At 37.7% G+C, this 11879-nt stretch overlaps 2 protein-coding genes across 5 annotated transcripts in view; one reads left to right on the top strand and one right to left on the bottom strand.

Annotated features, from left to right (window-relative positions):
• cacna2d4a (calcium channel, voltage-dependent, alpha 2/delta subunit 4a) overlaps window positions 1–11879 on the top strand; it is an 83615-nt gene that overhangs the window by 41278 nt on the left and 30458 nt on the right. The window lies entirely within an intron of this gene.
• lrtm2a (leucine-rich repeats and transmembrane domains 2a) overlaps window positions 1–11879 on the bottom strand; it is a 29132-nt gene that overhangs the window by 11096 nt on the left and 6157 nt on the right. Inside the window, exon 2 of one of the 2 annotated variants that reach the window (XM_036210161.1) lies at window positions 11244–11328. In XM_036210161.1, coding sequence (XP_036066054.1) covers window positions 11244–11319 — 76 coding nt within the window. In that variant the 5' untranslated portion in view covers window positions 11320–11328. Of the gene's footprint in view, window positions 1–11243; window positions 11402–11879 lie in introns of both variants that reach the window. The other variant, XM_024287767.2, reaches the window with a different exon arrangement.

The raw sequence follows: 11879 nt of genomic DNA, 5'->3' as shown, positions 1-11879 counted from the left end.
TTGGTTGCTTGGTTGCTTGATTGCTTGTTTGTTTGTTTGTTTGCTTGGTTGCTTGCTTGTTTATTTGTTTGTTTGTTTGGTTGGTTGCTTGCTTGATTTTTTATTTGTTTGTTTGGTTGGTTGGTTGCTTGTTTTCGTTTGCGTGGTTGGTTGATTGGTTGTTTGTTTGTTCGTTTGTGTGTTTGTTTTGCTGTTGGTTGCTTGATTGCTTGCTTGTTTGTTTGGTTGGTTGCTTGTTTGTTTTTGTTTGGCTGGTAGGTTGGTTGCTTATTTGTTTGTTTGGTTGATTGGTTGGTTGCTTGTTTGTTTGTTTGTTTTGCTTGTTTATTTTTATTTGGTTGGTAGGTTGGTTGCTTCTTTGCTTGTTTGTTTGGTTGGTTAGTTTGTTGCTTGTTTTTTTGTTTGGTTGGTAGGTTGGGTGTTAGATCGGTCGATCGGTCAGTCTATTAATTGATTGATTGAAATTCCCCGTGAATTACGGACGGTACTGTTGAAACCGAGTAAGTTCATCTCCATTTCCCATCATCCATCTGTTTACACTCTCACCCCCTCTAGCTTTAACATATTTATGTCTTTTGGGACCTTATATCACTTAACATTAGTAGGTAATACTTTCATATTTTAATTGAAATCCCTTTATTATACTTGGTCACCTAACATTTGTCATTTTTTTTAGACTTACCGCTCTTAAGCATCTACTCTGTTGGACAGTCGTGTATTGTATTCCACTGTATAGATATGTGTATGTGATAAATAACATTTGACACCAGCAAAACGCCACTGCTAGAAGCTTTTGCCAAATCAATTTTTTCATCTGCTCCTGATTCCTAACAATTTGTATAAAAGTATTCAGAAATGACCTTTAAGGCTCATTATTCCTTATACAAGTTCTCCATCATCAGAAAAATGCCAAAAAAACGAGTTAAAAACACACAAAAAAATGCGAAAATGGCAAAGTTGGTCTTTCACAAACATTCTAAAGACTCAGAACCAAACTAATACCCATTCTGAGTGAATGTTTTATTATGTTATATCACAAAGCCAAATCTCTGAACTTAAGGAAAGAAAGTCGAGTATATTATAACAGTCTCAAGGGAAATCCCTTCATTCATTAAAATCATTGCTTTGCTGCAGAATACCTTTGATGCATGCATCAAATATTAAGAACAAAATATTCTTTAATTGCCCCGAAAACATCCAAGGACAATACAAGACATTGAAAAAACGAAGAGATGTGGTGATAAATCGATGGAAGAATTTGTCTGTGTCGACCTTTACAATTTCAAATAGCAGCAATCTATGATGGAGAAACTTGTTTGTATGTGCGATTTCGTTCCCGTCACAGACTCTCTTTATCCTTCTCCTTCTCTTCCACCTCGAGTCTCTCAGCTCTGCTCAGTATTCCCCCTGTGTCTCGTTACACTGGCTGACTTTGTTTTCACCAATGGCATATCGGCAAGCGCTCTCTGCTTTATCTGCGATTGTGCGTGAGTTGGCAAGTGTGCGTGTGGGCATATGTTTTCACAACCAGGCGTGCATGTGTTAAGGAACCACAAAGCATGATATTAAAAAAAAATACTTGGTGTGAACTCCAGACACAGCCGCAGCACTTTTAACTCCACAGACAAGATTCTCTCCACCAGCACATTTCCTCACTTGCATCATTCCATTGCATATTATTAGCATCTAATTCTCAATGTGAGAATTCCTTTTATCGCCATGTCTCCCGCCTGTATTTCCTTCCTTTGTTTGAGCCCCTTTTTATATTTAAACATTTCTTTCTCATATTAAAAAGAACTTTAATTTACTTTCACACCACAAATTAGCACTGGTGTGATGAAATTCTGGAAAAAAAGCATTTTAATGGCCAGCATACTGATAAGAAGAGATAAGAGATAGCTTAATGAAAGCTGTATCTTTCTCCTAAAGTGACTTGACTTTCCCCAGGGCTCCCATATCTCATTACTAAGAAAATGTGAAAGTCGGAACTAAAACTGCGGCTCCTACTAGGTCTAACAATCTAAAAGATATTGCTCACATTTTCTTTTTAGAAAGATTTATTCTTTATTTCTTTTGAAAATTAATTTGTAATATAGTTTTAATCTATTTAAAGTTATTATTTTATCACTGTTTTGAAGTAAAAATGCTGTTTGTGTTAATCAGATCATATAAAATTATTGTTTCTGTTCATTTTGAAGTTGATGTGCAACAAAAACACTCAAATCCAACTTTCTGTTAGGAGAGTAGTTAATCCACTCGAAGCCACAATTGCCTGCTTTCTTTGAACATTTGGATTAAAAAAAGTAAATCTTAATGTCCTTTAAATTTGTTGTGTTTGAGAGATTCTGCAAATAAATTGTTTATCTGGTGTAATCCTGAATACAACAAGAAAAGTAATTTATGTATTTATTATTTTATAAAATAAAAGAATATTTTATATTATTCTTTTATTTACTTTATAATATTTTATTTATCATTTATATATCAATTAATATATCAATTTTATATTATATGATTGTATTTATTATTTATGCTATTTATTTATTTTATAATATTTTATTTTTATTAATAAATTGATTAATGTATCCACTTTATATTATATTGCTGTATTTATTATTATATATTATTTATTTATTTTATAATGTTTTATTTATTATTTACTTATTAATTATTGTATCAATTTTATATGATATTATTGTATTTGTTTCATACTATTCATTTATTTATAATATTTTACTGATTATTTTATATTATTTTATTTATTTATTAATTTATATTACCGTATTTTCCGGACTATAAGTCGCGGTTTTTTTCATAGATTGAATGTCCCTGCGACTTATACTCCAGTGCGACTTATATACGAATTTTTAATGATGAGATATGGACCGTAAGTCTAGAGTGCCCTCTTATGGTGATCTATGCAATTACTTTATTTACTTTAGTTATTCAGACGTGACACAGAGGACGAAGAATTTAACGGATTTAGTGATATGGAGTGAGATTGTGTGCAATTAATTACAGTAAAGATACAAAGTTGATGAGTTCTTGAGGCTATAGTTAAATAAAACTGTTATGTTATATAAATGCTACACCTTTTCGTTTTTTTCATGATGCTAATATGTGAATATGTGTTGACACATATTCAGCCTGTTTTCTATTCACTTATGAATGTTATAACTTACCTTCCAGGATGATGTAATATCGTTTTTTTCAACCAGTTTGTAAAATGAATTACTTGAAAAAAATGCGACTTATACTCCAGTGCGACTTATGTATGGTTTTTTCTTCTTCATTATGCATTTTTTGGCCCCTGCGACTTATACTCCGGTGCGACTTAAAGTCCGAAAAATACGGTACATTATTTTATTTATTTATTAATTTATATTACATTATTTTATTTATTGTTTTATAGTATTCATTTAGTTGACATTGAAATTTACAAAAACTAAAGAATAAAACTACAAAACCTAAAAATTTGGCTTCTGATTAAAAAAGGCTCAATTTTGATCTTAACCCTTGGTGAGGTCTGAGGCATTTTTGAGCTTTAAATTCTACTTTTACAATTTGTTGTAATAATGTATTTTTAAAAGTGTTATTTTGTAGCAATACTTAATATCCATTGTTTTAATTCCACCTCAGCCTTTTTTTTACTGATATTTTCCATCATTTCACACAATACTTCCACAATGAACATGAAACTGTCCAAAAAAACTCAATTCCAAGTAGTTATTTTGTCATATTCTTACGGCAAAAATTGAATAAATGTATGATCAAAGAGTTTTTTATAGCAAAACAAAAATAAAATGCATAAATCGAAAAGCAACGGAAAGAAAACGATCTCAAAATGTGAAACTGTCTAAAAATACAGGTGAATTTCCGTTAAATGTTCCCAGAATGTATGTATTGCAATAGTGTGTCATTATATTTTTAAAGCAAAAAAATTGAATTATTTTTTTAAATTGTAATGTATAATGTTTCTATAAAAACTAAATCAACTGTGGAGGGGTTAAAATCATTCCTACTTCATTGTAAACTTCTGTGAATGGCAAACTCAACCTGAGCTTAGACTACTCAAGGTTAATATTCATAATAAATCCAACTTCACTGGGGAAATCAATGCCAATTTTAATCATAAACCCAATCAATGAAAAAATAAAGTATGAGTTAAATTTCAGATTATAATATGTTAATTATTTACTTCAGTAGCCATTTTTATTTATAAAGCTTTGAACATTTTGCTCCCCTAAAGAGAATCTTTACATAATAGTGAAAATATCTCCTCTTCTCATCAAACAAATCATGAAGTTCTCATCTGGTTTGTCTGCCCACTTTTGCTCCAATATAATCCTAATCTGTGGAGCAGATGATCTTTTCTTCATGAATGATTTTAAAATATCCCAGAGCATCAGTTCTGTCAGACTTTATGGCTGCCATTTTTTGCTGCAGCAGCTCAGAGGACTCCAGAGTGGTTTTTGCTGCACTCCATCTCTGAGGCTGTTTGAAAGGTTAGGAGGAAAATGACATGGTAAGGTAGTGCTCACAACCAAGGAGACAAATATGTTTATTTTTCCTCTTCTCCTTTCCTCTCTTCTGATTTGGTCATTTTGTGCAGAATTTGACTTTTTAAGAAGCAATTAAATCAAGTCATTGGGTTCTGACTTCTTACCAGCAGCCATCTCCTCCTCTCCCTCTACCAGAGAACATTATACCCCCACATCAGCCCTTCTGCCTCTGCTGAAGCAGTTCTTCTAACATTTATGAGTGGTTTTAGCTGCTCCTCATGGAGGAGGTTCTTGTTGTTTTAGTCTTATTTGAGCAGCTCGAAATTCTGTCTGATGTACATCCACTGGGCTTTATCAGAAGAAATATATTCTGCCAGAGGAAGAAGATAGGAGGACTCAACCCAAATAGGTTTAAGTGGCTCCATACAGTTTCATTTAGTCCATGCTGACGTGCGTCTGAATTTTTTATAGTAATTCCCAGATACATGCTGGAAATGTGCTGACATTTTCCAGAACTCTCCCAGCGATGGGAAACAAACATTAAAATGTATGTGCTGTTAAGTGAAGTCTTAAAGACCCACTCCGATCATGTTTTGATCTATATTAAAAGTGTTCCCAGTGGTTTTTTAATTATGATTATGATGTTTTAAGTCATTTTCTAGGATATAGTTTCTGTAGAGTGGCAGGAGTTCATTAGAAATTCACTTCCGAGTTGTGAGCGGGACCACCTCCTCTTCCCATTATCCATCTGTTTAGACTATCTCCCACTAGCTCCTCACAACCCCAAACGTAACAATATATCCAGCAACAAATCCAGTCGTGAAATGTCCTCGCTCCTAAATATTCCACAGTCAACTGTCAGCTCTATTGTAACAAAATGGAAGAGTTTGGAAACAAGAACACCCCATCCATCCATCCATCCATCCATCCATCCATCTTCTTCCGCTTCATCCAGGACCGGGTCGTGGGGTCAGCAGTCTAAGCAAAGATGCCCAGGCTTCCCTCTCCGCGGCCACTTCCTCCAGCTCCTCTGGGGGGACCCCGAGGCGTTCCCAGGCCAGCCGAGAAACATAGTCTCTCCAGCGTGTCCTGGGTCTTCCCTGGGGCCTCCGCCCAGTGGGACATGCCCGGAACACCTCTCCAGGGAGGCGTCCAGGAGGCATCCGGACCAGATGCCCGAAGCACCTCAACTGGCTCCTCTCGATGCGGAGGAGAGGCGGCTCTACTCCGAGCTCCCTCCGGGTGACTGAGCTTCTCACCCTATCTCTAAGGGAGCGCCCAGCCACCCTGCGGAGAAAACTCATTTCAGCCGCTTGTAGTCGGGATCTCGCTCTTTCGGTCACGATCCAGAGCTCATGACCATAGGTGAGTACTGCAACGAAGATCGACCAGTAAATTGAGAGCTTTGCTTTCTGGCTCAGCTCTCTTTTCACCACAAGAGACCGCATAATAGCGGACGCCGCTCCAATCCGCCTGTCGATCTCACGCTCCGATCAAGAACACCCCAGTAACGAAAACTACCGGAGAGGGGTCACCGGATGCTAAAGCGCAAAGAGGTCGCTGGTTTTTTGAGAGCTGTGGATTGATGAATCCCGCTTTTCCATCTGGGAATCTGATGAGATTGAAGGTTGCCAGGAGAGCATTACATTTCAGACTGCATTGTGGCGAATGTGGAAATTTGGTGGGGGAGTAATGATGGTGTGGGCTTGTTTTTCAGGAGTTGGTCCATTAGTTCCAGTGAAAAAGAACGTTGAATGCTTCAGGATACCAAAACATTTTGGAAAATTCCGTGCTCTTGTAGGAACATTTTCCACTTCCAACATGACTCACACTTTTGGTAATACAGTATATGTCCTCCATCATAACTAAAATGCCACAGGAACATGTTATAAACACCAAAAACATCATCTAAATTAAAACAAAAAAACATTGTATTTTTTTCTTTGTTAATTTAAGAGTTTGTTACACAACAACAGTGCGGGACATTCCTCCACAAAGGTGCAAAGCCGTATTTAATAATAAAAGTCACGTGTGCCTCAGTCATGGACACGTGTTTCTGTGTGTGTGTGTTTGGCATTGTGCAAATGGCACCTTAAGGTAACAGTGGGTCATCTTTCAACAGGCATCACAACTGTCACCGTAGGCCTGCATTATTCATTCATGTTCTCCTGGTCGCGTTGGGTCACTTGTCTGTCCTGCAGAAGTGTTTTTCTCTCTTTTCTTTTAAGACGAACACTATTGACTGAAACAAAACCAAGATAATTTCAGGAATTTAATTCAACTTGTATTTAAAGATTAATGGCACCTGATACTTTATCCAAGGCCGAGCTTTTTAACACCTCACCTATCTGTAAGTGTATATCCAGTGGGTGATATTGGACCCAGCTATGGTGTCATCACCAGACAAACTTCTGTTACAGACCGCAGTTGTTGTTTTTTTTATTGAGGTCCAAGCTGTTTTCCATTCAGCTATCTCGTTACGACATTTTACCAGCTGACCTGTATTTTTTTTTTTTTTTTTTTACCTCTTTAATTTTTCACGCCGTATTCTGAGAATCCATCATGCTGCTTTCAGGAAGCTGACCTTAGAGTCTGCAAATGCCTCGCCGGTGTTACCTTTGAGCGTCTAACCACAAATCTAATTGCACGTTCCCTTATTAATGCAAATATTATTCGGCTGCGGCTCCAATAAAGTGTTAGGATAAATTTTCCTCAGCGTTTGACAAAGCGTCCAACTGCCAAATATTTTTGAAATGTTGGCAAAGGCACGAAAAGATGTAATTTGTGGCGTGTTATCCTCCGTCTGTTTAATCTTACCAGAAAGCTTTTAGCAGCAGCAGCTTCTGTGTGCTTTTATAGATGTTGTTAACATGTCTGACCCTTATATGTAACCTAAGATCTTATTTACTTAGCAGACAGAAAATAGCCAGCCGGGGTGCGTGCCAGTCATGACAGATTATGCAATCAAATGCTTATAACTATATATACTCCAACATTTGATGTCATTTTGTCTCAGTGAAACAAGAGGATACGTGACACTCATGCCACCCGATGTTAAGGTTGCAGCACCACCTTATTATGTCCTCATAGACATATTGTTACCGTAGCAACCGGGATATTAAATGCAGAAGTGTGAGAGGAGTTTATGGTTCGCGGCAAATCTCCTCGTTTAACCCACATTAGTCTGTTCCTTTCCAGTCAACACACACGACCGTTCCCCCTGACTTTAAAGCTGCTTCCCCACATACTTTAAAAAAAAATACACTCTGATAAATATGCAGGACTTAAGGATAAGCAGAGACAGGGTGTAAGGATTTAGGCTGCACCCCCGCTGACAGGGTGATGGGAAGAGGAACGAGCGTCTCTCAGAGCTTTTTTACATTTCCACATCTTCTCCCAACACGATTACCTCCGTCTACCTATTTCTGTCTTCCTGTTCTCTCCTGCTTTGTTTACTCCTTCGATTCTCTCCTTTTTTTTTCCCACGCTGTGTCACGTCTGTCCATCGCTCCTGTGACAAGTCCAGCATCTGTGAGACGGCGTCATTATTCTGACTTTCAAGCGCCGAGAAAATAACTGTAGGCTCATCTGCCTTCATGATTGTACTATCTGTATCAATTTGTAACAACACCCACTCTTGTTCACTCAGTTTAGGGTAAAAATAAAAATTCAAAAGGGGGACTAAATGCATATGCCACATCCAGATCTGAGATGATGCATATTTTAGTGTTTAAAAGATGCTGACCAATCTCCTGGGAGTCGGTCCAAGACTTAGCAAAGCCAAAAAATGACTCCAAAGTAATATTAGAGTCCTACAGCCAATCCACAAATCCAGCAGGTCTCTTATGGAAATTAAAATATAAGGAATTTTACATTTCCGTCAATGTTTTGACCTAAACGTCCGTTTGCATTATTTATTGTCTATATTTGCATCCTTTGGAAAGTCCATAAATGGGATTAAAAAGTTATTCTTCGATTTGCCAGATGCGTTGGCTGCGTGGCCAACAAGCTGTCACTTGTTCCTAACTCCAGGTCTCGTATAACCCGATGAGAAGGGATCAGGCTCCACTCCAGACCTGATGCCACTAACACACAGTGTCAAACTGCTGCCGAGTAAAGCTCACTTAGAAACTTCCTCCTTCTACTAACAAATGTGTTTCTTTTACTTCACGAACCTCACCCTCAAATTCATGACTAACTTGTTTCCTTTGTTTCGTATACTTGAATGTTATAAATCTGTAGTTCTATTTTTACAATTTATCCCTCATTCATGGCTCCTTTCCATTCATGGCTCCTGTCCAAAGCGAATGCTGTAACCACAGTCGGTGTCATACCTCTGTTGAAAGCCAAATTCTCGCTCTGTATTACTCTCTCGATCACACGTTTCTTCTTTTGGAAGCAAATCAGTGAGTCGTTTGGTTTGGAGTTGCAAGAAAAGTGTACAAACACACTCAGAATCAAAATACATTTCGACTCCTCTGTGTGCAAGTGTGGATCTGTGTGTGTTGTTTAAAGCAGTCTGCTGGGATCTTCTTGCACCATATGGTCCCTGTTTTGCATTTGGACCCCTCTGTTTTTCTCTCTGGTCTACTTTCTCTTCCTTCATACTCCCCACTGTCATTTATTCCTATTGACTGTATATGAGAATTGGACTGGCTTTCCAAATAGGAAGTACCCGCTGGCTCCAAGAAGCCAAAATCCCATAGACTTGTAAGGTTTCTTCTTTTTTTCGTGACTCGGGTTTTTTTTAGGAGTTTTTCCTAACCGGGAGGGAGGGTCTAAGGCAGGGATAACCAGTTTTATTTAGTCTTAGTTTTTAACTATTGTTCATATTTTGAAGCCCAATGAGGCAATTTTCTTTGTGATTTTGGGCTATATAAATAAAATGGAATTGAATTGAATTGATATATATATATATATATTTACTACTATTTTTGTTGCACCGGTAATGTTAGGTTGGGGTTGTGAGGGGCTGTAAGCTAGCGTGAAAGAGTGTAAATAAGGTGATGATCAGAGGTAAATTTCTGATGAAGATTCCCATTTTGCAAAACCTTTTTGATTGATTTAGGCTAAAACAGCGCAATCATGATCAAAAGACCACTGGGAACGCTTTGACAATAGATCAAATAGTGGAATTTTAACTATGATTTAAAGAATTATAAAACCCACAAAGCATAACAAATGATAAGTACACCTATACAGCATAAATACATAAAAAAACAACCAAAGAAAAATTCGGAACATTTTTTAAATTGATTAATTGCTAGTTCTCTGTGTCAACCGTTTTACCTCAAATTCATGTAAATCAATATAATTTATCATATGAAACTAATAACTCAGAATTAGATTTTCAGATATTTTATAAATTATGGCACAAAGAGTGTAGAGTGGAACCAAAATAGATGATGCAAAAAATGTCCCCCCCAATCATTCATTACACACATTCTGTGTCAATCAATGACATTGATTTAAACTTAGAGAGAGTCTGTTCTGACGCTGGCACACATTCGATTGCAGCCGTTTAATGAGTCGGATCAATTGAAACAATCTGCATATTCATTTGTCGCAGGGATAGAATGGACGACGGGAAAAGGGAGAAGGGCAGAGATGTTAGAGAGGTTGGGACGGAGATAAAGAGAGGCTAAGCTACCCACGGGGAGGCAAACCTATTGAGCGAGAGGCTGTGTGGGCGTTTCTGACAAACATTGTTGCCCTGTTTTTATAAAGGTGTCACACAGCAGCTTGCTGAGATGTTTATGCTTGACCCCTCTTAAAAGAATGGTATTTATTTTCATAAATCGACTCTAATTTCTGATAATTTGGTAAGTTCCTCAACTTTACCACCTAATTCAAATGAATCGCAAATATTTTTTTTTATTTGTTGAGCCACTAAACTCGTTTGAATCGCTTTCATCAAAAATAGGGAGATGAAAATTGCATTTTTAGTGTGTTTTTGAGGCATTTTCCTTTTCATGGAGGGTATATATAAAGAATATTAAGCTTAAAATTGCATTTCTGATTATTTCTTTACTTGTGAAACTATATAAATTAACATAATATTTAGGTATTTTGGCTAAACATAATTATAATTAAAAGACCACTAACAGATCAAAAGATGATCGCAGTGGGACTGTCCTGGATGGATGGAGAAATGGGAAGTGACAACGGTCAAAAAATGACAGGTGAAAGGCAGGAGATAAGTGACAAAAACAAGATCAAGAAGGAAAATGTTTGGGTTGCAGAAACTGTCATCTAGAATGATTTTCCAGAAGCTCTGGTGTCACGTGTCGCGGCCTTCCTGTCGCTGCTGAGCTCCGATCATGACAGTGACAGAGGGGCAGATGAACTGGAGAAGCTGTAAAGGTTAAATGGAGTTTAGAGGCCCACTCGTGAACTTTGACCCAAGCGCGGGGGATTATGTAACCATCGTGGCAGCATTGCTTTTTTATGGCATGAAAAGGAAGCACCTGAAAGTCGCCCCCCTCTCTCTGTTTTGTTGCTATAGACAACCAGCTGTGTGAGTGCACACACTGATGTGACATTTCGCCACAACACTTGGCATCAGCGAACTCATCCTTTCTGTGTGTGTGTGTGTGTGTGAAGTCATGCTGGGCATGTTAACATTGTCTAAACAGCAGCTGTCAAAACACACTCTCCCTTTCTTCATGCGCAGTTACTGTAAGGTACAATCTAGCTGAGCTAAAATTAATTTCTTTTCCGTTTTTGAATTTGTCCACTCACCCGATCTGGCCAAGTCGGCAGCAGAGTTTGTGGGAGGCAGGCCGGTACCCCCAGGAGGGTGAGTGTGAGGGGGCATCTCTGAACCCTTCGGGGTGAAGCAAAGATGGGGTCAAGCTGTCATGGCTGCAGCCTTAAAAAAAAAAGCTGCAGCAAGTCACCTAAGCAAAGAGAAAAGACGAGAGTTTTACATGCAATCCAGGACATTTCTTGATTAATTCATTGATTTATTTACATTTTTTGTTCCTATTCTGTTTGGGCGCATGTGAAAATGGGAATCACACACTCTGTCTGACATTTTGTTGGCATGAATAATAAATGCACGTGTCTTTGGTAGTTCACACAATCAAGTTTGTTTTTAACACAGGCAGACCCCCAACTGTTGCTGTCAGGCACTGACGAGAGAAGAGAGCAGAGGAAGCAGCAGAGGGACTGCAGAAATATTAAAGGAAAAAAGGTTTAAAATGGGGCTGCAGCTTATCAAAGTGCCAGCAGAAGGCATTGAAATGTGTTATTTTTCCCTTTTGGGAATAAAATGTTTGATGGAGAAAAATTAATTAACTCGGCGTAATATTTTAGGACCACTACAGAAACAAGCAAAAAAAAAAATGAGTGTTAAAGCTAAATGACAACAATGGG

Source organism: Oryzias melastigma, linkage group LG23 (genome assembly GCF_002922805.2).
Source record: "Oryzias melastigma strain HK-1 linkage group LG23, ASM292280v2, whole genome shotgun sequence".
Lineage (NCBI taxonomy): Eukaryota > Metazoa > Chordata > Actinopteri > Beloniformes > Adrianichthyidae > Oryzias > Oryzias melastigma.
This window is presented reverse-complemented; position numbering and strand designations above follow the sequence as displayed.